This window comes from Lissotriton vulgaris, chromosome 9 (assembly GCF_964263255.1).
Source record: "Lissotriton vulgaris chromosome 9, aLisVul1.2, whole genome shotgun sequence".
Taxonomy (NCBI): domain Eukaryota; kingdom Metazoa; phylum Chordata; class Amphibia; order Caudata; family Salamandridae; genus Lissotriton; species Lissotriton vulgaris.
The window spans coordinates 71,620,779-71,647,470 of record NC_141697.1 but is presented as its reverse complement, the minus strand read 5'-3'; the positions used below and the strand labels follow the sequence as shown (position 1 = coordinate 71,647,470).

Here is a 26,692-nt window from a genome sequence, read left to right as displayed (position 1 = left end):
GGAATAACATGGAGCCGGGGATGGTGGACCTGGAGTGGGAGGACGGACAGGAATAACATGGAGCCGGGGATGGTGGACAGGGAGTGGGAGGGCGGACAGGAATAACATGGAGCAGGGGATGGTGGACATGGAGTGGGACGGTGGACAGGAGTAAGATGGAGCCAGGGATGGTGGACCTGGAGTGGGAGGGCGGACAGAAATAACATGTAGCCGGAGATGGTGGACCTGGAGTGGGAGGGAAGACTGGAGTAAGATGGAGCCAGGGATGGTGGAGCTGGAGTGGGAGGGCGGACAGGAAAAGCATGGAGCCAGGGATGGAGGATCTGGAGTGGGAGGGCAGACAGGAGTAACATGGACGAGGAGATGTTGGCACGCATCCGGTGGGGATTAACACTGAACCGGAGTTGGTGGTAATGTAACCGAAGGGAGAATAGGAGTAAAGGGAAACCTTTAGATGGCGATTATGTACAGGAGCGTGGACAGGAATACCATGATTCTGAGACGGTGTGCATGTAATGGGAGGGTGGGAGGGAATAACATGGATTCTGAGATTGCGTGCATGTACTAGGAGAGTGGGCAGGAGTAACATGGTTCTGAGACGGCGTGCAGGTACTGGGAGGGTGGACAGGAATAACATGATTCTGAGACGGCGTGCATGTACTGGGAGGGTGGACAGGAAGAATATGAATCTGAGACGGACTGCATGTACTGGGAGGGTGGACCGAAATAACATGATTCTGAGACGGGGTGCATGTACTGGAAGGGTGTACAGGAATAACATGATTCTGAGAGGGCGTGCATGTAATGGGAGGGTGGACAGGAATAACATGATTCTGAGACGGCGTGCATGTAATGGGAGGGTGGACAGGAATAACAGGATTCTGAGACGGCGTGCATGTAATGGGAGGGTGGACAGTAATAACATGATGCTGAGAAGGCGTGGACGTAATGGGAGGGTGGACAGGAATAACATGATTCTGAGACAGCGTGCATGTAATGGGAGGGTGGACAGGAATAACATGATTCTGAGACGGCGTACATGTAATGGGAGGGTGGACAGGAATAACATGATTCTGAGATGGCGTGGATGTAATGGGAGGGTGGACAGGAATAACATGATTCTGAGAGGGCGGGCATGTAATGGGAGGGTGGAATGGAAGGGTGGACAGGAATAAACTGATGTCTTACATGGTGACTATGTAGCTTGTCAATCAGCAGTGTTTGAACTAGATTCTGCAGTGGGTGTGGCGGAAAGAAAGATGAGCTAGATAAGACTAGTGCAAGAAGCGGTGGTCGCCTCTCATCCACTTAGCATGTCTCAGACAAATAATCCTTTGCACGAAAGAACCAAGATGACAACTAGCATTAGTGCCAGGAAGACTGGATCAGCTAGCCATAGGAAAGGAAGTCTAAGAAATAGGAGGCTGGGCTCTGGTACCAGTTCAGGATACACTGAGAAACCCTATCCAAAGAGACAACATAAAACAATAGCTACTTATAGACAAGTGAATCCCATGTGACAGGAACAGACTTTTGGAAGGACCATGGCCCTTCAGAAACTAAATCAGAAGGGAAACACCCAAGACAAACACAGCCCAGCCTCACACCCTACGGCCAATTACTTCACATCCACTAGTCAGGTCAATAAAAATAACAGATAGCACTAAGGTATGCACATATCAACTACAATCCCAACCCAAAACACCCACAGCAAAACTGCCCGGCTGGCATACCAATAATGCCCTCACCCTCCCTCCATAGGACATTACCTACACTCACAAGCAATTGAATGGCTGCATGAACACTTTGCTGGGAAAAGTAAACAACTGCAAATTTAATCTGCAAGCAGGAACAGCCCAGAGACTAAATACAAAGAAGGCAAATGTGGTGCTGTAGAAAAACTCCATACTGTAACCTAATAATGTCCAATGATCTCAGTGCACTCCTCCCACACAGCAACATTTTACGACTTAACGCAAATTAGCATTTTCCTTTTGATTCATCTTTAATCTCTACATGAAGGATGCAGTCCCAGGCCCAAGCATCTATCAAGGGCTGTAATTAAAGACAGAACTGGGGCTTGGCTTCCTTATTAACTTGTGGCCTTCCGTTCCATCTGGATCACATGCCTGCCATCTGCGAGTAAAACATCAACAATCGCACAGAAACTCAACAGAAGGGAACAAAATTCACCAGCTATCAAGCCATCGGAGAGCAAGCATTTGCAATGCAATAGGTCTCGCATTAGGAAGGTTTGAGCTATTGGTATTGTAAATGACAAAGTTGTTATTTATGTGTTGGTTTTGAAAATAGCTAAATTAATAGCTTTGTCATTTACAATGCCAATAGTTTTAACTTTTGCAAATGTGACACCTATAGCATTTGTAATGCAATATGTATTGTATTAACGTGACTTAGATGTATGGATATTACAAATAATAATGGCTTTAATTTATTTTTAATAATGAATACTTAAATAAAAGTTATTGTAATTTACAATGGCAATAGCTTAAACTTTGGTAAATAACTTGTGAAGATTATGTTCAGTGTATTTTATTGTGACTAAAATCCAAGAACATAAGTGAAATATTAACATATTTTTGTGACATTTGTAATAAAGCTTGAAACATTGAGAGAACATATTTGAACCAGTTGTTGTTAATTGGTTGCACAGATTGATGCTGTGATGGCGCTGAGTGATGTGGTTGCGACGAGTGATGCTGTGGCTTTCAGTGATGCTGTGGTAGCGCATAGCAGTGATGTGGTGCCCATGAGTGATGCTGTGGGGATTCGATAGAGTGAGTGCGATAGATAGAGGGAGGGCGATAGATAGATAGAGTGTTGGCGATAAGAGTGAGTGCGATGGAGACAGATAGAGTGAGTTAATAATTTTCTGCTGTGGGCAGCGTGCTCCTCAGAAGCATTCCCCAGGTAAAGGGAGGCTTTGTGTGAGCTGCATTCCAGGCAATTTACAGTGACGGTATGACGAGAGAGGCAGAGAATGTGATGAGAATTGGTTTTGTCAATGCGTGTCATGTTTTGATATGGTTTTATAATATTTTTGTGGTAGCTGTTGGATCCCCACCATTATAACAAACACTGGCAAAAATACCTTTTGGTCTCAAAAAGCACATATTGCCACAGTAGTCCCTAGCACTGAACAAAACTACTTTGTGTGCAGATATATGTTTCTTGTGAAAGAGCAGAAGGCTGTCATTCACAGTGAAGCCAGCAGAGAGAGAGAGAACATTTTAATTGAAAAAATAAAAAGTCTAGGTTAATGCCAACCCAATTAAGTGCCCAATTTTTAAGTAAAGTCACAAAAGTGTATCCGTAGTGTATGTCCTAGCTTGAATGCGTATTAACAGGTTTCATGAATTAACAAGAATTTACAAAAGTAGGCCAGGAAAACATACTCCTCGAAAAAATTTGTGAACTGCATTCACCTTCCCTTCCTCGAAAATATTTGTGAACTGCATTCACCTTCCCTGCCTCGAAAATATTTGTGAACTGCATTCACCTTCCCTCGAAACGCTTTTGTTCCCAAAGCTCTGGATAAAGTTTAATTACTGCCCTTGCCAGGAGTAAATTTCCAAACTTTCTCAGTATGGAAAAAGATTAGAGAAGAGCAGGTAAAAACCCCTAAAACATGCAAGTTAGTAGTTTTGCCCAGACTCAAAAAGGCATTTCAATCATGGAACTATTGCTTACCGCTACTTCCACGCCCAGTAAGTAGATATGCAGAAAGGTTGCAAAATAAGGGTTTCGCTAGTATTTAAACTCCTCTATAGTATGAGCCCTTTTGTAATCAGAGCTCCAATGTAAAGAATTATGCCATAAATTGTCCCTGCACAGCTAGGCACCAAAAGGGACAAGTGTTTTTTTACAGGACAAGTAGACTCATGAAGTATCCTGGACATGTAGACATTTTTATTCAATTCCACACCCGATAGCCTGACATTTGACTAGTCTTTGAAGCGCAGCAAATATGACGAGATAAATAGATGATTTATACACATTTTTATTTATTGCTTGGACTTTCACAATCCACCAAAAATCGTCTTGTGACCCACCAGTGAGTAGCGAACCAGTTTGGAAAACACTGGTCTACACTGTCGCACAATGGGCAGCCTCAGGATTATCTTTTTTGTTGAATACTTTTTGTTGGAATTTCTAAGTCTACTTATGCATGTCATCTCACAGCACCCTTCTCCTAAAAATATAGATGATGCCACCAGAACAATATTCAACCTTCAGCTCCAGGCAGTCATCAAGGGGAACATACTCCTGCCCTAGATCAGTAGCATCCCACAACTTCCCTCCCCGGGACACCTAGTGCTCATGCACATGCAAACTTCTCTGACACTTGGTGCCCTGGCTTGCCATTCTGTCCCTTGGTACCACAAATGCCCCCACAATCTGTTGTCGCAACATGACACCTGCCAATCATCTCGACTATGCCGCTTACAAGCCCGTACGATTGTTATTCTTAGGTTTCCTTCTCCACTGGTTCTGGCAATCCCTTACAGCAGCGCATCATCCCTGAACAAGACTTGTAGTGGTAGAACGCGAGCTTTCATCCAAGGGTAGTTATCCAGCAGAATGGCATACTGCTTCAACTGCTGCTTGTATTGTTGATATTGTAATGAAAAAATGCGCAGTAAATAAAACAAGACTGGCAAGCCTGGAATGGGTCTTATGTTAAAGGAAACCCTTCATGAAGGCCAGTACTATGCATGTATTATCTTCGACGTACATTGCAGGTTTGTCCATTGAAAAGAAAGTAGCATCTCGGAAACCAGTTTTTTTTAAAAACACATGCAGTACCTGAGCGTGTCAAGAAATTGGGACTTCTCACCTTGACACAATGAACCGTAAACTCTCTTAGTGAAAAAAAAGCGGCCGCAAAATGAAATCAAAAGCGGAGGCAAAATGAAATTAAAAGCGGCAGCAAAATGAAATCAAAAGCGGCCGCGGAATGAAATTAAAAGCGGCAGCAAAATGAATAATAAAAGCGGCCGCAAAATGAAACTAAACAAGCTCTCGGCATTGCGTGGTGGGGGCGGGGGAGCGGCTTGCAAACAGATTCCTTTGAAGTGTGATGGTGGTGTGCTATGTGCAATGTGGCTGGCATTTGTGCACGCAAGACGATAAACAGAGCAAAAGAGAAAAAAAATGAAAGCACTAGCGGCCGCATGCTGGCAAATGGTGACCTGCAGAGCGCGTGAATGGGAAGAGCGGCCGGCCGTGAGAGGTGGGAGGGGAAGTAGGAGAGTGCTGGTGTGCGCACGAGGGGGGCGGGGAACGGCAGCCTTTGAAGTGTGATGTGAGGCACAGACAAGTGGTGGTTTGTGACGTGGCTGGTTTGTGAACGTGCATAGATCACATGAACTGTGGCTAATCTGCCGTTGGTAGACTGTTTTTTTTGCCCTTACTATAATCTCTGCCAGCAACGCGCAAGCGCATTGGCAGGCCGAGACCTAAAAAATACATATTTATAAATATATATATACATTTTTTTTAAAAGAACAATGTCCAACCTCGTAACACAGGCAGGAAATAGGATGACCATCATATGCACTGCATACAACCCAATGCCATCGATCTACTCACTGAAGTATTGAAAAAAAATTCTGACATACCCATGTCCAATCATTTCCCCCCAAGAGATAAAGTAGAGCACACTGAACATTTATGTAACATTTCCTCTGCCCCATAAGTAAGTATAATATGTAAAGAAGTTCCAAACTATCTATTATTTGTCTAAGCATATACCACCTTCAGTCATATCCTCAATGCATCTTTATTGTGCCATGTCACTGCCAGTGTTCTTGTCCACCACCTTGCCATTATTATGTGCTTCATTGCTGTTACAAGGGCTTGCAAACACACACATACCGAACTTTAAGGTACTTTTTCAAGGAAAGAACGGCTGACGTTTTCTCCTTTTGCCACTGATGAAGGCATGTATTCATGTTAACACAAACCATACAAAATATTTTAGTTACATGAACTATACCTTAGCCTTGTCACACAATTACACCATAATCTTTAATGACTCCTCTTCCACCTCGAACTGGTCTAAAAGCTGAAAATACCTGAAAGACAACTCACATGCCACGACTTTAACAAGTCAATATCTAGTTGGGTTTCATGCTCTCTTGGAGGTCACAGAGTAGAGGAAAAAGCAGAGCTGTATTTCTATTTTAACTTGCACTTCAGCAGGTCAGATGAACAAACCAAAGTGAGCCTGCCAATAAAGAAATCAAAGGGAATGATAAGCAGCTCATGACCTGAAAACTATTCAATCTCAAAAGTTTTTATTTTTCAGGCGAACGGGACCACACATCAGTAGAGGTCAGAAGCCGCTACAAAGTAGCCACATACTTGATACGCGTGCTTTTCAATTCATATTAATTTTTAACATTATTTGAGCAAGCATTCGTATGCAAATCATTTGCTCACCCCGGAATATTGAATTAATTTGTAACAATCACTCAAATACAACTAATAAAAGGGGAAAAACTTCAAGTCTGTATATCGTGCTACAAAACACACAAGGTGATGGACAGAATGTTGCACATTGGCAAAACATTCACCCTAAGTCACAGATCTGGGTTTAATCCATTGTTATTTTGCTCACCACGCCAATCCAGTTCAGACATGGCCATATGCAAATCAGTCTTGACCCTGTGCTTCATGGGAGCAGTCCAGCCCAAACTGCCAAGCCATGTCTTCCCTGGACCGGAATCAAGCATCCTAGAACCTGTTTCTGGCTATCAGCCGTCTTCAGCCAGGATAGCTTGACTTCAGTGGCATAGTGAGCACGTGCTACAAATTCATCATACTGTAAACAAAACCAACACAAAGTGACAGAGGCCATGGGTGGCGGGGTGGGGGGGAGGGGGAAGGTTGAAATAACTTTTAATGGAAAGGTCTCACTGGGACATCTCAATATGGAGTGTGCAGCAAATGTACGCACCCTCACTCTGCCCTGGGTTTTAAAATGAGATCAGCAGCAGCCAGTAATGCTGCCGTAATTAATTCGGTACCCTGGCATACTCTTAAAACATCACCAAAACATTAATTTCCACTTGCTTCACTTTATATCATGGCAACTCAATCGGCTAACACATTAAAACAGAGATCCTCTGCACAATCTAGTTGCCTTACCTGGGCCCATTACTGTCTTCTCTCCTGGTCGACCGGTCCCTTCGCTCTGTTTTGGCTCCGCCCTCGCCCAGCTGGCTGTTACTCCGCTCTACAATTTCCCCTTCATCCAGAGCTCCATGCAAGCGGTAGTTGACCATCTTAAGGACGATGAAGACAGCCGCCACTACTGGACAGTAGACGGCTACTATCACCATGGAAGAAGGAAGGGCCTTGGAAGAAAAGAAGAATAGTAACACAATTATTTATTTATGTATTATTTAGAAGTATTATATAGCGCTAGCTAGACCCGTGGATATCAGCGCGCTTTAGATACACAAAGGAAAAATAGCAGGACGTAGCAGTGCATAAGGATGCATATAAGCACAATGAGAAATGACTAAACTAAGTGATTTTTAAAACAACCCCATGATAAAGCAGCTAGAAAGCAATATCTATTTTTAATAGGTTAGACACTCATCGAATTTCTTACTCCTGCAGTTAGCAACTCACAGGCCACCTTTTGACATCAAGTTTTCCAGCACGCCGGATAGTGACGTCACCACAGCATCAAAGGCCACTCAAGGTTCTTCATCAAAACACAAATAACCCTGGACATCATACACTGTAGGGAACTAGAGGCTACTGGGCCCTAAAGGTGAGCTGGCCTCCAGTCACAACTGTTCAACACAATAAAGCCACACGAGTAAATGTTCTCTATCAATGATTCGCCATACATCAGCCTATCTCCAGATATACATAAAAACGTGACGGGATGTCCTCACACAGCACCAGGTGTCGTGCTTCATCATAGGACCCCACTCGCTCTTCAAATATCGGTTTGAGGAAGAGCGGGCCTACATCCGGTCACATTTGTGTGCATGTCTGGAGATTGGCTGATGTATAGTGAAGCACTGATTGAGAACATTTCCTCATGTGGCTTTACTGTGATGAGCACTTAGAGTCCTTCTCTGATAGAGGGAGCTTCTGAAGTGTGGAGGCTCAGTTTGTGGTTGGTGCATGTGTGTGCGTGCCCTTTCATTCAAACTGGATTACATGACCAAACTTCCTGTTTTCATGGATGAAATTGAACATCTAGAGTACTTTGTGCTGAGGATTTCAAGTAGTCGCTTTGCGTTACCGAGGTGTGGCATGCCTGGCTTCTTTAAATAATGTCATCTCTTAAAGCTTGATAACTGAAATATTTTATTGCCATTATGAGTTGCTGACACAGTATGCATCAATCTGGAGAAAACATTCCTAGACGGGTTCCAATGACAGGACTTTCTCCACTCCTGGGACAAGGTGATGATGGAGAGTGGACGCAATCTACTCGTTTTTTTCAAAAGCTTTTTGTAGTTGATGGGATTTCAAAGACATGCGCTGGGCTGAAGACACACCCTTGGCCACGCCCGCACCTAATCGCTTTCAATGTTACATTTAAAGCGACACTTGCTCGCCTTTTGATTATACAAATATGTAGCAGGCACGATTAGGACCTGCACTGCCTGAACGGCCTCAAAAATCTAGATTTCAAACCCATATGGTCAGGTTTATAAAAAAATCTGTTTTTCAAAACTGTTTGAAGAATCCCAGGTGCAGCCCCAGTCAGTTAGAGCTACATAGAAAAGGCTGGGACCGATCGGATTTACTGGGACATTTTTTATAGGGTTGGGAGTGGCGGGGCATGGTAGGTTTTAGGCCCTTTATTCTGTGTTGTAAACAGAGTGAGTGGGACACGAGGGGAAAATGTGCATATTTTTCTTTTTGGTACAAGGTTGGCATCTTTACTCGCACTCGCAAATTGAAACAGTATTGCAAGGTCGGTCTGTTAAGCTCAGAGACACCTTCCAAAATACAAATGCTAGCAGAAATGGTTTTAAAATGTAACATATGCTTTATTTTAAGTATCTGAAACGATTTTAAACTGTAGAAACACATTTTTAACATTTGTGTTCTGTCCTCCTTTGAACCTAATCTGCACTGAGACTTGGTGAACCGTAAATGATCTGAAGGCCAAAGTCGCCCTCAATGGTCTAACCACCCACATGAACTAACACTCGCTGCCAGCATTCTAGCAAGTTTGACGTCAATGAAGGTTTCTTGGTCTCGTGCTCAGTACAGAGTTCTGACATATGAAGCTTTGAGGGAAAAATAAAATAACAACGCTGGGACATGGTGTTTTTGAATTCTTACCCCTTGCAAACCAAACAGAAGCCACTGCTGCATTTGGGTCAACCTGTTGAAAACAGCCACAATGGCAGCTGAACGTTTAGAAACGCATAATAAAAGCAGCAAAAGGAGGAAAGGAGGTTACTTTTCTACATTTTTGACTTGTTTTTTACCACGGGGCCTAGTTCCAAGGAGCAGAAGACAGCCTTAACGAACACATTTCTATTGCAGAAGAATATTTTAAGCATTAGGTCCCTATACATTGAACATTGTGCCTGCACAATAGCTTCGATAATCTGCAGGATTGTGTCACCCGAATTTCGAGTCAGTGTTGACCTCCGGAACTATTAGGTAATATGTCCCTAGAGACAAGATTCAAACAGCATTTTAAAATGCAGTAAATAAGAAAGGAACCGACTCATGAATTAAGTACGATATCAGAAATTTAGAAACACCATGAAGGTTTAACACAATTAGTGTAGTACTGAAAAATGAACAAGCATTTACAATGCAATGGTCTCGGCAATATTATAGGTAGAGCTATTGGCATTGCTTATTATTATTATTTTTTTTTTATCCCTAAGTAAATGTTATTGTAATTTCTTTTGTCAATAGCTTAAGTGTTTGCATATGTGTTACATATTGCATTAGACATATTGCATTAGCAGAGAGAGAGTGAGGTAGCGAGATAGAGAGGTATTGAAATAGAGAGTGAGTGATGTAGTGAGAGAGTGAGGTAGATAGAGAGTGAGGTAGTGATGGAGAGTGATGTTGTGAGGTAGTGAGATAAAAAGATTGATGTATTGAAAGAGAGAGTGAAGTAGTGAGTGTTACTGATGTTGTGAGGTATTAAGATAGAAACAGAGTGATGTAGTGAGATAGTGAGGTAGTGAAAGAGAGTAAGTGACTTAGTGTATTTGAGAGTGAAGTAGTGAGATAGAGTGAATTAGTAATTTTAAATTAGTAATTCAGAAAGAGAGAGTGAAGTTGTGAGGTAGTGAGAGAGTGATGTAGTTATTTTTTGAGAGTGTGTGGTGATATAGTGAGGTAGTGAGAGTGAGATAGAAATAGAGTGATGTAGTGATAGAGAAGTAGTGAGATAGAGAGAGTGAATTTTGAGTAGTGTGTTAGAGTGAGAGATAGTTACTGTTGTAGTGATATTGTGTTGCTGTGAGAAAGAGAGTTGAGTAGTGAGTTAGAGAGTTAGTGAGAGAGTGTAGTATAGTGAGTGATAGTGAGGTAGTGAGAGAGAGTGACGTAGTGAGAGTTAGTGAGAGAGTTAGGGAGAGAGAGTGACGTAGTGAGAGGTGTGGGGGAAGAGAGTGGTGTGGTGCCTCGTCTTTTTCCGATTGGGGGGGGTAGGGACATCCCAGCTCGACAGTGGCCCTTGAATGCTGGTGATATATGTATATATATATATATATATATATATATATACATATACATACACACCCATTCATGGCGAGAAGAAAGGTGTCGAAATATCGTGCCATGCTGTAACACAGACCACCATAAAAACCTATCTATCCAACTACTGTGACACATAGTGGTGAAAACGGAAATCCATATTTGAACTGAATACGTTCTCGGAAGCAGTGACAGGATCTTAGAACTCATCCTATATCCATCCTTTGGCTTTCTTTAGAATAGTGTAATGCACGTAATTATGCATGTCTGATTTGTTGCTTTTTGACCTACCATCAAGAAATACAATTATGCTTGCACTTTCCCTGGCTGCCCTGCGCCTTGTACCCCTGCTGCACTCTCAGCTAATTGTGTCTAGACGTGGCCCTAGGATGCAGATGTTTCTAGAAGTTTTCCCCTCCTGATTGCATAGTGCTCTGAAAGCTTTTTATCTCATTGATAATTTGACTCATTGTGACTTCCTGGCCTCGTTGCACACATATCTTGCATTGCTGTCCAGCCCTACAAACTGCGGGCCGGCTTCCTTCCACTCATTGTAAGCACCCTGAACCCCGTTGTGGGTGGCAACTGCTCTATGCAAAATAATATAAACAAAGCACAAGCACTCCATGCCTGGAACGGGCTTCCATTGGAAGAAATAGTGGCCTTCAAACGCTTACCATGTATACAAGGGGCCCCAGGACCAGTTACCTACTACCTTACGATGCTGTTCATCCTGTTGGCCTGTTAATACCAGACCTAAGGTTTGGTAGTCAAACGCTTCACGTTCTGGGCTCCTCCCTGCAGATCTCTTTACGTCCACATCTGAGGCGTTAGGATGACTTTTAGGGGGAGGCTGCATCACCAACCTTATCTTTCATATATAGGGCAGACACAAAGGCGTTTTTATTTAACCAGGTTTCGTCTGAATGCATTACACTTTTTATTTGCATTCCCACAACAGGTGGGTTGGTGTGAGAGTTTACCCATGTGTGCCTGTAACAATCAAGTTTCCCAAAACACTCTTCATTTAATACTTTTTTGTTCCCTGTACAAAGATCCAAGGAATAGATTTATTAGACCAATTCGGTTATCGCTTGGATCCCGAAATTTCAAAGAGGGATACGAACATTTACTCTCATTATCAACCCCAGTAATATGCAATGCTGTTCTTAAGTTTTATCAGAGTAGCACTCAGTATTATAAACCGATATTAATTAACTACTGTTATGGATTGTTGACCCTCATAAATGCAATTAGCTCATAGATTGGCACCAATATTTATTTATTGTATTTGTATTGGAAAATTGTGTTTTATATATATGTTTTTTCCTAAATTGACTTGTAAATGATGTATTGACAACATTTTTAATGGTCTGAAGTCAATTGTAGGAATTTTTAAATTGTACAATGTTATGTTATACTTTTATGATTCTGTTTTTATGAATCGAAATAAAGTTTCAAAATGAAATGAATTACTTTACTAACCTCAGAAGGTCTTTGAAGAGTCACTCCTTCTCCCTGACATCTGATGAATGCTATTGTTTTCCTTTTGTGATACCCCAGTTGGCTCTTTCTGTCCTGGATGGTCATCCTCTGGGGTCTGCACGAGCTCTCCCTTATGGCTTTCAGGGCCTTGTTCTTTAAATGCTTTGTCATCTTTTTGGGGGTATACTGGACGGTGGGCATTCCTGGTGTGTCACTCCCCTGCTGGTGGACTACCTGGTTCTTCAACACCCGGTACCCATCCGTGAGTTGTACAAAATACCACCCTGCGGCCCAGAAACTTGTATATGTACTCATCCCAAAGTGCTTCGAGGCCACCATTGATAGTAGGCTTAAAGTAAATTTACAATACAAAAAATGGATTAGACTAAAAATATGGCCTCTGAAACGTGATGAGGATGGATTCCATCTAAGAAGAGAAAGGCCAGGAAATGGATAGCTTGATGGGCGGAATGGTGCTATGACTGGATCTTGACTGTACTCAAGTCCAAACACATGTGCGCAGTACATATGCAGCCAGACTATGCACAAAATCACTCGATAAGCAACTGGACGTATGGAGTCTCTCTTAGAGCAATGACAGTCTGAGTGAGGCTGCTCTGGAGAGCACACACGCATCTCTGCTGCAGGTGCATTCACCCACTGACCTCTAGTGCACTCACAATACCCACATACATTTGGCGAGAATTGAGTCCTAGATCGTTGACAAAGGGCCCTGTGCGCTCCCTCGCTCCCCAAAAAACAAAAACAGAGCGTCTGTTTTACTCCCAGCATTTGGTGAAAGAAAAGACTGCTAAAAATGTCTGAAGGGGAATGTTTTTCATGCCTGCTTTCTGATTATTTCACAACTATGCAGTGCCTTTGCACAGCGCAAGGAGGCCTTTTTGTGCAACCTGCACACCGTGACGGGAATGTATGCATTGTTTGTCCCCCAAATGAGCGTGTTCATATCACAGTTATAATGGATGCTTCCAAAATTAGCCGGGAGTGGACACCCCGTGCCGCAGGGTGGCGCGGCGCACAAGGCCTCGGGAAACAGCAGCAGCACAGCATAAGAACTTACTGTACTAACAGACACCGAGATTATAGATCGGGAACGGACCAAGCCGCTCCAGGTGGAGGAATACAGAGCTTTGCGCTCTGAGATCCTCAGCGCCTACACCACTCGCGAGAGCCTCTCGGCGCCTCCAGCACCTCTGTCACCTCTGAAAACGAGAGGGAGCGCTGAGGGCCTGAGATCAGACGCCGCACCCGGTCTTCAACAAAACGCAAATGAAAGAGGGGTCGAAATAGCAGGGTGGACTGAGGAGAACTGGAGGGAAGGGATGGAAATAGTCGAGAGCGCAGGGCGACGAGAAAAAATGGCGCCCGCCAGCTTCTGAATTTTTGGGATTTGGGGGCGTGGTTTTGCTGTCCTGATTGACGGACGATGTCACTGTCTAAAGAACAGCAAAACTTATGCCCCCAAATCCGAAAAAGACGGAGCCTATTCGGAGGGACGGCTCTCTCCTCCAATGGCTGGCCTCCGTTTAGGAAGCCAGCCAATGGGGGAGAGGCAAAAACAGAGGCGGGACTAATAGTCCCACTAAGAAACATTAATTCTCGGACTTCCAGTCTGCCGAAGAATATTACCTCGACCTAAAAATGCAAATGCAGCAGCAATGTCACGGAAACAGTTAAATAATGCAGAAAAAAACTGCCATGAAGGATCTTGAGAGTCCAAGTAAATTACAGCATTATGAAAACCTGAACAACAGGCTAAGTCCAAGAAGTGCAGCAAATCAACAGAGAATCGGAAAGCATAAACCCAAACGTCTCTGGCCTCCAAACTTAAGGAAACTGCAATGTCAGCATTCTGTGACCAAAAGCATAATTATTTTGGCAAATCACAATTCGATATTTTAAAATGTCATATAAACTTCCATGTTAGCAACATACCCTAATTTGAATATATTAAACTGTTTCCAACCTAATGTCATTGGAGGTTGCAAAACAAAAATGTTACAATAAACAATTAAAAGACTCCTAGTTGTACAGTTTTCAGTGAGCAAACAAAAAGAGCCTTGTAAGTGACAAATAGCCTTCCTACATGGTTTCTTCGAGGCTGGGAGATCAGTATCAAACAGAACAGTGAATGTTTTTCTGGGTGTGGTGTCAAGCAAGAAATATAAACACACATGAACATTATGGAACAGCAGCCATATTTTTATGATGGAGTCGAGGCGTGAGCACTAGTTTAGTCTAAGCTAGAAAAACACATTCAAAAATATCCTAACAATTTTGTTGCAATTGCAATAACTCCATGTTAATCAACATAAATATTTCAAATATGGAATAACTTCCACAAGAGTATGATCCATAGTCTCAGAAGACTAAATCTAATATTTGGCAGAAAGCTAGATCTTGGTCCAGAAAGCATGCCTTTTGTGATTTGGTGTAACTCTGTTCAGTAATTTTTGAGATATTAAGGCAAAAAAGTGTGTATATTTCACGCCGCTGACGATGCATCGACTGGCAGATCTTGAGATAAGATCTGATTGACTGTCACCACGTCGACAACATTTTAGGGCTCAGTCCCTTGTCCTGGAAATAATTAATAAAAACATGTATGGGAAGAGGGTAGGGATACCCTGCTCTACTAGGCCTGGTGGTGTTTGGGTGGGAGGGTGGCGGGGAGGGGAGAAACAGACATTATCCCGCCTGGAGGGAGCATGCAAAACAGCTGTTCCTTCAGGGCAGGAGCAATGCCAGCCCGCGCACCATACAAGGTGCCTGCCGGCTGGGGCTGTGGGACTGCCCGACCCCCCACTGTGCCCAGCAATATGTTTTGTGGGTGTCACGGGTGGGCAGTGAGTCACCCACTTAGAATGTCAAAGGCCCTGGAGGATGGGGTCTACTGGGCCTGAGAAGGCTCGGAAGAGCGCCCTCTCCCCTAATACTAGTGGTTGGCCTTGGAGGATGTGGTCCCTGTGGCCTTTTAGGGCTCGTGGAAGGGGGGGAGGCACATGTCCCCCACCCCTATAATTAGACTTTAGCCCCAGGGGATGGGGTTCCGGAGGCAAATTTTGGCTTGGGAAGGGGGCATTGCGCCCTCCTCCCCTCATATAAATGTTTTGGGTCCGGGGGTTGGGTTCACCAGGCCCATTTGGGCTCTGTGTTGGGGGGCAGTGAAACCCCTTACCTAATATAAATGTATTTGTCCCTGGGGAATGGGAGCCCTGGGGACAGTAGTGGCTTGGGGAGGGGCACCACGAGAACCCCTCCCACAGCAGGAAGCTGGCTGCTTGCAAGCGTGGTCCTGCGGCCAACCCCATGCCACAAGGCCAACTGTGGCTGAGGTTGGATGCCTGTGGGGGGTCGTTTGCAAGGCTGGACCACGGGCTGGACCTGTGGCCAACTGGAAGTTGCGTCCGGCATGGGCTTGCTGCCTACGAGGATTTGGCTGCCAAGCCTGGCCGCAAGCCAGGAGTTTACTTTACATACGGTAACATAATATTACATTATGTTGAAAAAAACTACAAATTCACTGACACGAAGAATGGTTAAAATGCTGTTACAGTTAGTTGTAATTATATCTTAATTTACATTAAACAAAAACGTAAGAAATTCACTGAAAAAAAATTCTAAGGTTAAAGTGACGTTATAGTTAAGTGACCATTTCAGCGCCAATGTAACGGTTTTACTAGAAAAACAAATAGTGACATTTACCAGTTATATAGGTAATAGAGCTAACTATAACTTGCACCCCCGCCATGTACTGCTAATCACCTCATATTACCTCACTGATGATATGGTCTCGGACATCATTTATGACATCACTGATAACATCTCAAAGGACATAACTGATGACATCACCATTGATGACATCACAAAGCTCAGTACTGATTGAAGCTGCTCAGTGCTCTAAATGGCCGATTCAAACATTTGTGAAAGTTAGTGAAAATGCAATTCTGAAGCAGGATGTAGTAAGGTAATCCAGACGTAGCAGGTTGTAGAAAAGGTATTTATTTAAGTAAATGTGACAAACAGGTGAGGGCCAAGGAAACTATCTCTTCTCCTCAGCAGCTCAGCCTACAACAGTGGAAACCCTAGAACACAAGTACACTCTACACTCTGCATTCTTAACTCGTGGCATGAAGAGAATACACATTAAAGGAATATACAACATAACACATCCCCCCCCCACACAATGAAAGGAAAAAAGAGAACGTGAAAGGGGAAAATAAAAGGAAGGGAAAAAAACACAATGTCAAACAGTAAACTCCTTAAGCAGGAACAACCTGTTATACAGTGAAGTCTTTGAGCCATCTGGGGGCAACTCTTATTCTTTTGTCAGGCAAAACACTGACCTTATCCTGAGTACCAGATATGCCCAGACTCGTGGAGGTAGATGCATTGGTGTTAGACAGAAAATCATGACTGCAACCCTCACCCACTCCCCCCTCAATATGCAGAGGAAGATTGGATCGCATTGGCATATCAACAGAAACAAAATCATTACCGAGCTGAGATTGAACCTGACTATTCTCAAAATGATCTTCCACCCAATCAAAATTATTGACACCAGAATTTGGAAGAATCTCAATATAATTCTGATCAGGATTTAAAGCAATGTTTTTAAGATTCCACACTCTTCCATCATCTAGTCTCACTGAATTCCTCAAAATCTCCGCAACTTTGCATGGTGGTTCAAAGCGGCTTTCCCCCTTTGGTACCTTGAAAGGTTTCTTAACCCTTACCCAATCTCCGACCTTGACAAAGACATCTTTGGTGTTGTGATGAGTCAAAAAACTCTCTGCTCTTGTCGTGACTGGACAGCAATTTATCTTTGACCTCAACAGGAGACCAAGAAGCTATTTTCCCATCAAAAAGCCATGCAGGATTAAATTTACACCTAGCTGTTCTGCCTCTCATCATGGTGAACGGGGAAGTGCCAGTGCTGTTTTGCACAGTGACCCTGTATGACCAGACTGCTTTTTGAACCTGTACTTTCCAGTCGAGCTTACTATGCACTGAAGCCTGAATGACACCCTTAATTACTCTGTTAAATCTTTCGACAGTGCCGTTCCCACTAGGGTTGTATAGTGCGGTAGTCTTGTGTTTGACACCACACCTGTCAAAATACTCCTTAGCCTGCTTGGACGTAAATTGGACACCATTATCAGATAGCACACAAGCTGGCAAACCCTCCATCATGAATATTTTATCTAAAAAGCTAAGCACTGTCAGAGTGTCCACTTTGTCTACAAATTTTACAATAGGCCATTTGGAAAAAAGGTCAATGGCAACTAATCCATACTCTTTAGAATCCCCGATAGGTCCGATAATGTCAACTGCGATAGTGTCCCAAGGGAAGTCAGGAATTAAACCATCACTCATCTTGGGCTTAAACGTTCTAAGGGTCTTGTCAGCGGACCCACAAACTACACATTTCTTAACAAAAACCTCAGTTTCACCGTCAATTCCTGGCCACCAAAACATTCCTTTGACGATAGACTTGGTTCTCATAATACCAAAATGCCCCTCATGACAAAGTTGCAAAATTTTCTTCCTCAAGGAAACGGGTGGGACAATTCTATCACCCCTAAAAAGTAAGTCATTTTCAGATGACAATTCCATACGGATTTGCCAAAAAGCGTCCAATCCAGGAATACTCCTCTTTTTGGGCCAGCCCTTGCAGATGTATTCTAAAACATTTTTTAAAACAGTATCTTTTTCTTGTTCAGCCAACCATTCAATTTTACTTATAGCAGGCTCACCACAGTCATGCACTAAAGCCACACAATACTCGCTCCAAGGGTCATCTTCACATACTTCGAGAGGAGGTGGAAGTCTTGATAGACAATCAGCAATACGGTTGTCCCTCCCAGGTAGGTAAACCATTTTATAGATGTATTCCTTCATCCGCATAGACAACCTGGCTAATCTCGCAGACGCACCAGAGATGCCTTCACACGACAATATACGGATCAAAGGTTTGTGATCTGTACGAATGGTCACAGGCTTTCCCCAAACGAATGCTCGAAAATGTTCTAATGCCCATGCACATGCAAGGGCTTCTCTTTCGATGATGGGATACCTACTCTCAGCAGGGGAAAGGGCCCTGGAAGCAAATAAAATGATCTTCTCCTTACCATCCTCATCAAGTTGTGACAACACAGCACCTAAACCCTTGTCACTTGCGTCAGTGGTTAACAAACAGTCGATATTGGGGTCAAAACTGGCAAGTGCACTCACATTTTGCAGTTCGTTCTTGATCAATTTAAACTCTTCTTCACACAACTCACTCCAAACGAACTTAGTGTTCTTTTTCAACAGTGCTCGCAAATTGTAAACCTTCGCAGCAAAATTTTTTATAAACTTGGCACAGTACTCGGCCATGCCAAGAAATGCTCTCACCTCATCTTTGGAAACAGGGGCAGAGAACTTAACAATATTTTCAATTAAAGTTGGTTTGGGTTCAACACCTTCTTCGCTAATGATGTGTCCCAAATATGCAACACTCCTTTGACTGAACTTGCATTTGGATAACTCTACAGTCAGGCCAGCTGACTGTAAGGTTTCCAAAACCTGTTGGAGTTTTAAATCATGACTCTCTTTATCTTTTGCTGCAACCAGGATATCATCCTGAAAAAATGAGATGTTCTCCATGTCCCCAAAGAGTTTGTGCATCAGCCGCTGAAAAAAAGCAGCGGCTGAGGCCAAACCAAAGGGCATGCGCCTGAACTGGTAACAACCAAACGGTGTAATGAACGCCGTTAGGTTCTTAGAGTCGGGATCTAACATTACCTGGTGGTAAGCGGCAGAGAGATCAACCGTGGAGAACCATGTAGCACCTTTAAGGGAAGATACCATCTCATTGATTCTTGGAAGGGGAAATTTTTCGATCACAATATTGTTGTTCAAGTGGCGCAAATCGATGCATAAACAAATTTTTCCGTTGGGTTTTCGGGCAACCACAATCGGAGAAATCCATTCTGATGTTTCAATCTCTTCAATAATGCCCTTGGCAAGTAGTCCCTGAATCTCCTTTTTAACTTCCTCCCTTATCAGCATTGGTATCGGTCTTACCTTGTGAACCTTGGGTTGTGCGTCAGCTTTTAAAATTATCCTATGTTCAAATCCCTTCAGAGCACCTAGCTCCTTACTAAACACTTTGGGAAATTTTTCAGAGAGTGTTACTTCCATTCTACTACAGTCATCCAAAATTAAAACTTTATCTTTAGAGTTAGGATCTAAGATGATGTGTAATTTCTTCTGGTCGAACCATCCTAAGACTGATGGCCCCACCTTTGCCACATATAACTTCGCTCTTGTGGACCTGCCCTTAAATAGAAATGTAAGCCATCTAAAGCCAATCATTCCAATTCTGTTCCCTGTAAAGCTGATTGGGCAAACATCTGATGGGTATAATTGCTCACCAATCTTCTTTACAAATTTCTTCCTCCAAACTTCTTCATTTATAATCGTATATGGGGAACCAGAATCCGCATACACACTTATCACCACTCCACCAAGAGATATTTCACAAATTGGTTTCCCTTTAAGGGAATCCTCTGAAATATTAATCACATAGTTCCCACGAACACTCTTTATGCAACATTCGTCCTCATCATCTACTTCTTCCATACTCTCCCCCTCTTCTTCATACACATACTTCACGTTACTGCGTCTGCGACACATCTTACTAAAGTGACCTAAAAGTCCACAAATACCACACTTCTTCTTTAACGCTGGACATAGTCTACTAAATGCTAGATGCTCTTTACTATCACATCTATAGCATCTCCTATCCTCCATGTTCTTGTTCTGAACTCTTGTAGGCTGACCAGTCCATCTCCCTTGTTGCTGCTGTTGACGAAAATTTCTATTGGGGGCCTGAATCTTACAGACAGTTCCCGACGTCTTGGACACATCTTTCTCAGTCTCCTTCACCACAGTGGCACACCTTCCCGACATTTCAGACTTTCTCATGATGGCTACCACATCGTCAAGAGGTGCATCTCCATTGACCCAAAGACGATCTTGCAAACCTGAGTTGTTGTTGTGCATCACAAGTTGATCACGTATTAAGTCATCATGTAAATTATCAAATTTACAATCAATGGCAAGCTTTTTAAGATCATCCATCCACTCATCTACAGTTTCCTCCTTAGTTTGCCTCCTTTGAAAAAATTTGTGTCTTATGACCCCGATACATACTTTGGGAGCAAAGTACTTATCCATGTTTTTGATGGCATTCCCAAATTCATCAAGATCAGAGTCATCAGTTTTACTCATTCTTGAAAATGTTTTTAATCCTACGGGTCCCAGGGAATGTAGAAGTAGTCTCTTTTTCTGTTCAGGTTTCATTTTTTTGGTTTCATCCACAGCCTCCAAATAGTTGATAAAATACTCTTTCCATTCTAACCATTTTATGCTTGGCTGGGTACCTTTGACCCAAAATGGTTCAGGAGGACTAATTGAAAAATTTTGTTGTGCCATATTCGTGTCCTTATTAACAATAGTAACACTAGAATCACCTTCTTCCATGCACCAGAAGGTAAAATACAATTGGAAAATATAAACCTTCCCTCGACGTTTTCTCACCTGTATAATGTCACAATATCAAATATATATATATATATATATATATTTTTTAAATATGTAAAATTCACCTTACTGTAATGTCCGGAATGTACCTCTGTAGATTCTGCCTTCTTTTTCCTGTTTTTTTTTTTTTTTAAAGAAAACGTGGCCTCTTTACGATGTGTTGAAACATCTCCTCGAAATGCCGATCTGTAAATGCGAGTAGTAAACAAAGCTTGCCAAAATGGCCGCACGTTGGGGTCACGCTGCGTGACCTGCGTCTGACGTCAGTTCCTGATTAGAGGACGTGCTGGTGAAAGACGCATGGGGTTCCTCCGAAGTCAGCGCATGCAGTGGAATGGCGAGCGCAGTTGAAAGATGCCGGTAGGATGATTACTAACGGCTGTTCGTAGAGGCCTTGATTAAGCTAAGCTTGCATATGTTAGTTGAAACGCAGTCGGCAAGCGGTGGTAATAAAAACAATAACGTAACTCACGGAAGGCTTTTTGCTCCGGTCCGCTTTTCTTCCTCTCTTTTTCTTTTTTTTTTTTAAACGAGAATTTCCTTCGACGTATTTTCTTCGATAAAATAAGTCTTGAAGAACACTTTTAACGCCAGTTTCCCTCGTCGCCAATTTGTAGTAAGGTAATCCAGACGTAGCAGGTTGTAGAAAAGGTATTTATTTAAGTAAATGTGACAAACAGGTGAGGGCCAAGGAAACGATCTCTTCTCCTCAGCAGCTCAGCCTACAACAGTGGAAACCCTAGAACACAAGTACACTCTACACTCTGCATTCTTAACTCGTGGCATGAAGAGAATACACATTAAAGGAATATACAACATAACACAGGACCCTTAGGCTAATTATTGTCATCGAGCTTCAATGACTTTCACATGGTGGAGCCCACGCTACAGGTTGTATGCACTTCTTAGGTTTAATGGCTTCAGCTCTTATCCAAACAAGGAGAATCCTGTGGGGTGAAGATGCAGAGGAAGATTAAATACAGACCACGCCACCGTTTGAGAAGATTAAGGGTATACAGATAAATGGTAAAAATGTAGGTTTCTGTACAGAGTGGTTTTTGCTTCGTGCTGTACAATCAACCAGAGACACCCTGCACTACTTCCTTGAAAATTGATGGCTGCCATAAGGCTAGGGGAAGACAAGTAAGGGTTTCAGTTATTTTCTGAAGTGAGTCACGCTTGCTTGGTATCTGAAGGCTCTATCTAAGATATGTGAAAAACACAGAAGGGGTGCTAAGGTCATAGGTAGCCTCTACTGTCTAACATGTACTTGAAGCATGAAGGTATAGACTGTAAAGATGAGAGAGGAGATCAAACGTGAACCCATCAGCCCACCCATTGGCGGAAGTTCATCATCTCGGTTTAAGAAACACCAGTCTGGTGTCTACTAGGTGTCTCACGTTTGATCTCCTCTCTCATCTTTACAGTCTATACCTTCATGCTTCAAGTACATGTTAGACAGTAGAGGCTACCTTAGCACCCCTTCTGTGTTTTTCATTAGTCTTGTAGGGGTACGGTGTTATCAGGTCTTTAATCTCATACCCCCCTTTAGACCCTGTCCACTTTCTGTTTTATTCTATCCAAGATATCCCATGGAAAGAGTTTTACTACTGAAATTCAATTGCCTTTTTTGTACTTTCTTTCGACACATGAGACAGCTCAAAATGTAGCAGTGGATGATGCATTTAACTGAAAGATGATCTGGAGTTTTATGTGAAGCCACTGAAATTGTATATATGAAAAGCAATCAGAACAAAATCTTAGGGACAGCATGTTTGAGGACCAAGGGGAAGGACACAAACAGGCAGTGTTCTTTTGTTAATTAATTCTTACAGAGCTTTCCGTCACCCAAATGGGTTTTTATAGCACAGAATATAAGAAATGTCCGTCCAACACCAATTGAATTATTCATGAAGATATTTAAGGAAAAGCCAACTTTAATGCATTTCTGCAAATTTAGTAGAATTTGAAACCTACTTATGTGGCCGACAGAGTGGCCTCCCATCCAAAGCCAAATAAATCACAGAATGGAGAGAAGCTCTTGGCCACTGGATGTAATGAATGAGAGAATTTACAGGTCAAAAGACTTATTAAAACAAGCCTGACCTAAAAAGATGTCCAACAGCGTTCCATATTCTACAGATCCATTCAGCATTTTTGAGCACCAAGACTGCAACACATTTCACAGATGTGCCAGTTTCCAGAAGTAACCTACCCACTAGGGGCGAGTTCTCTACCATTCATGCTGCAGATCACGGCTAAACACCCAGACCATGTGTACAAATTGATGGTTACATACTCACTATCAACAAAGTATTATCCCAGTGCACTCAATGTTTCTTGAATTTTCAACGAAGTTAGTTTAATTCATAAGAAGGTGCTCTAGTCGTCACACGTAGTCGGAACGTGTCTTGAATTATCAAAGAATGTTGAGGGTAGAACACACTATCCTCGAGGCTGAGCACTCATTTAACAAAGAAAACAAGTTTCTACTCAAAGTTCATTGTTTTTATTTGCTTTATCCAAATTTTTCAGTTCATGAGTTTCATATATTTGAACGAAAGATTCTGACCAACATAATTCAATTCTTATGGAGTCATGTCATGATACGATTCTCAAATGTTTCAATCCACCCAATGCATTTCGGGTCCATACCAACATGACCCTTCGTCAGGGGTCTGAAAATTAAGCGCAAACAGGACCAAATTAGTCACTCTCTCATCATTGAAACAACACAATACATTGCACTTTGTCACAAAACAATAGAGGAGAGAATTCCAAGTAACACCTCAGTTGAAGGTAAAATGTCACTAACTCACATGCTTTACCAGAGATAACCACAAACTGAATTAAACTGTTACCGACAAATGTCAAAAGCTCATTTTTAAAAAACATAAAACAAAAACATCATATTCTCACTTACGAGTAAAAGGACGCGGCTGCGTCTTCGCGGTTTTGATCAAGTTTCCGCGTACGTAAGCGGATGTTCTAATAGCCAGAATTTTGATCACGTGATCGGGACCGCGACCAATGATGGCGCGGATACACCGGTCATGTGACAAGAGTATCTCGGCTTCGCGAACAATCAGCATGGAGTAATCACAGTGTTGAATCTCTAACTTTATGCGTGTCAACGTACAAATAGCAATACATTATGCTGACGGATAACGTGACCTGATACTGTAACGGAGAAACAATTAAAACAATAAACACTACATGAATGTACGGGGATCAGACACTGTCGAAAGTCAATGCTCAAGCTTGAGGAGTTCATAAAAAACATGCATGTTCAATCCGATCATTTAGCCCTGCGGGCTGGGTTGAGTTCAATTTTTTTATCCAGTAAAATTCTGCCCTTAGTCTCTGTTTCACAGGATCCATGTCTGGGCGTTGTTGGATAGTCTCGATCACCATGAATTTCAGTTGGGAAATTTGATGCCCCATGTCTTTCCAATGGCTTGCCAAAGTAGATTTCATATTGCTTAATCTGATATTGCTCTTGTGCTCCGTGATACGGACCTTGATCTTACGCTCGGTTTGACCAATATAGATTTTTCCACATGGGCATTTAATTAAATAGATACAGTTGGCAGTGTCACATGTACTTGAATGATGCAGATCGATTGGAAAACCTTTTGTGGGGTGCATGATTGTTTTTCCTGTTATCACATTATTGCAATGGATGCAATTTAGGCATTTAGACATTCCTTTCCATGCTATTTTGGGCTTGGTCGGAGTATTCAACAATTCTTTAAGATTTTTGGACCTTTGAAAGGCAAACGTGATTTTGTTATCAAACAAGTTGTTAAGATCAGGTTCGGTCTGAATCAAATGCCAATGTTTATTTATGATGTTTTTTATTTTGTGAGAATCCGAAGAATATTTTAAAACGCAAATGGTTTTTTGTTGATGTTGTTTGGTCTTAGGAGCCAGTAGATCATTTCTCTTCATTTTCTCAACTTTGGTTATAGCTTTTTCCAAGATGTCTGTGGGGTAACCTCTCAGCTTATACTTTTCTGTTTGTTTTTGTATTGAAATCTTTGCATCATGTTCATTGGAAGTGATTCTTTTCAGTCTGATATATTGCAAGGTTGGCAAATGTTTCTTTAAAGCTTCAGGATGGAAGCTTTGAAATGAAAGACTGGCATTTCTGTCCGTGGATTTATGAAAGACTTTGGTACTGATAACATTGTTGCTTAAGGTGATTTGAACATCCAAAAATGCTATGGTTTCATTTGAAATGTTGTGAGTGAACTTGATCGTTTCATTGTGGGTATTGAGTTGAATGATATTGGTCTCGAGTAGTTCTTTTGGTCCACGCCAAATCAAAAAGATATCGTCGATGAAACGCTTGAACATAATCAAGCCATCAGTCCAAGTTTGATTGTTTAGGATGAAATCTTTCTCAAACTTTTGCATAAAAATGTTTGCATAGGAGGGAGCTCCCCCAAAACCCATAGAGGTTCCATTCGATTGGTTGAAAAATTGGCCATTCCACTCAAAATAGCTGTGGTTGATGCAAATTGCATTAGTTGCAAGATCAAAATTTATTGATACTCTTCTAAATTGCTGTTGAGCAAGCTCCATTCGAGCGCTTCAATGCCTTCTTTGTGTGGGATGGAGGTGTATAATGCAACCACGTCTATGGTGCATAACAGGTATGATTCATCGTGGTTCAGTTTTACGCAATTGAGCATGTTTAAGAAAGCCGTTGTGTCCTTGATGTATGTCTCACTCTGTTGAACTAAAGGTTGCAAAGATTTGTCTACAAATTTCCCTAGTGGTTCCGAGATTGATCCACAGGCCGAGACGATGGGTCTGAAAGGTGGTTTTACAGGGTCCTTGTGAATCTTAGGCAACATATATAGTTGCGGCCTTCTAGGATGTTTCAGTTGAAAGAATGCATAGGTTTTTTGACTACTCCATTTCATGGTGAGTGCATGTTCCAGAATTTGTTGTAAGACTTTCTGATATTCTTGTGTTGGATCTCCTTCGAGTGGTAAGTAGATATCTTGATTGTGAACGTGATTGTCAACACTCGTTTTACAAAATTCCATATCCATCACTATCAAGCATGTGAGTTAGTGACATTTTACCTTCAACTGAGGTGTTACTTGGAATTCTCTCCTCTATTGTTTAGTGACAAAGTGCAATGTATTGTGTTGTTTCAATGATGAGAGAGTGACTAATTTGGTCCTGTTTGCGCTTTATTTTCAGACCCCTGACGAAGGGTCATGTTGGTATGGACCCGAAATGCATTGGGTGGATTGAAACATTTGAGAATCGTATCATGACATGACTTAATAAGAATTGAATTATGTTGGTCAGAATCTTTCGTTCAAATATATGAAACTCATGAACTGAAAAATGTGGATAAAGCAAATAAAAACAATGAACTTTGAGTAGAAACTTGTTTTCTTTGTTAAATGAGTGCTCAGCCTCGGGGATAGTGTGTTCTACCCTCAACATTCTTACATACTCACTATCACCATATTTATTCATGTTTTTTATTCATGACTATCAAAAAGCACACTGTCACCTCGAGCGGTAGCAGGGGTTATGTGCACTAAAACTCCAGCAGTTGTACGAAAAAGCGTTACATTTGAGCACAAATTAAAGTGCAATAAAACTATAATCAAAAGATTAGAAGCAAAATGCAATACAAAAGCACTAAAAATATCACTTCGAAAAAAACGTCTGACAAATAGTGGTTACTGGTTAACAAAATCTGTGATGTTCTAGCCCGGAGATAAACAGAATAGGAGAAAAACACTGCTAGAAACCTAGGTCTGGGGATTTCTAAATTAGGCAGCGTCTGACTGCGAGCCAACCTAGACGGATCCTCCGGACAGGTAGAATTTTGGGGATA

General features: G+C 42.2%; 1 protein-coding gene across 3 annotated transcripts in view; it reads right to left on the bottom strand.

Moving 5' to 3' along the window:
• Positions 1 to 26,692, bottom strand: part of PCNX1 (pecanex 1) — a 580,339-nt gene that overhangs the window by 524,455 nt on the left and 29,192 nt on the right. For all 3 annotated transcript variants that reach the window (XM_086937052.1, XM_086937051.1, XM_086937053.1), the window contains exon 2: positions 7,174 to 7,382. In XM_086937052.1, coding sequence (XP_086793178.1) covers positions 7,174 to 7,382 — 209 coding nt within the window. The remainder of the gene's footprint in view (positions 1 to 7,173; positions 7,383 to 26,692) is intronic.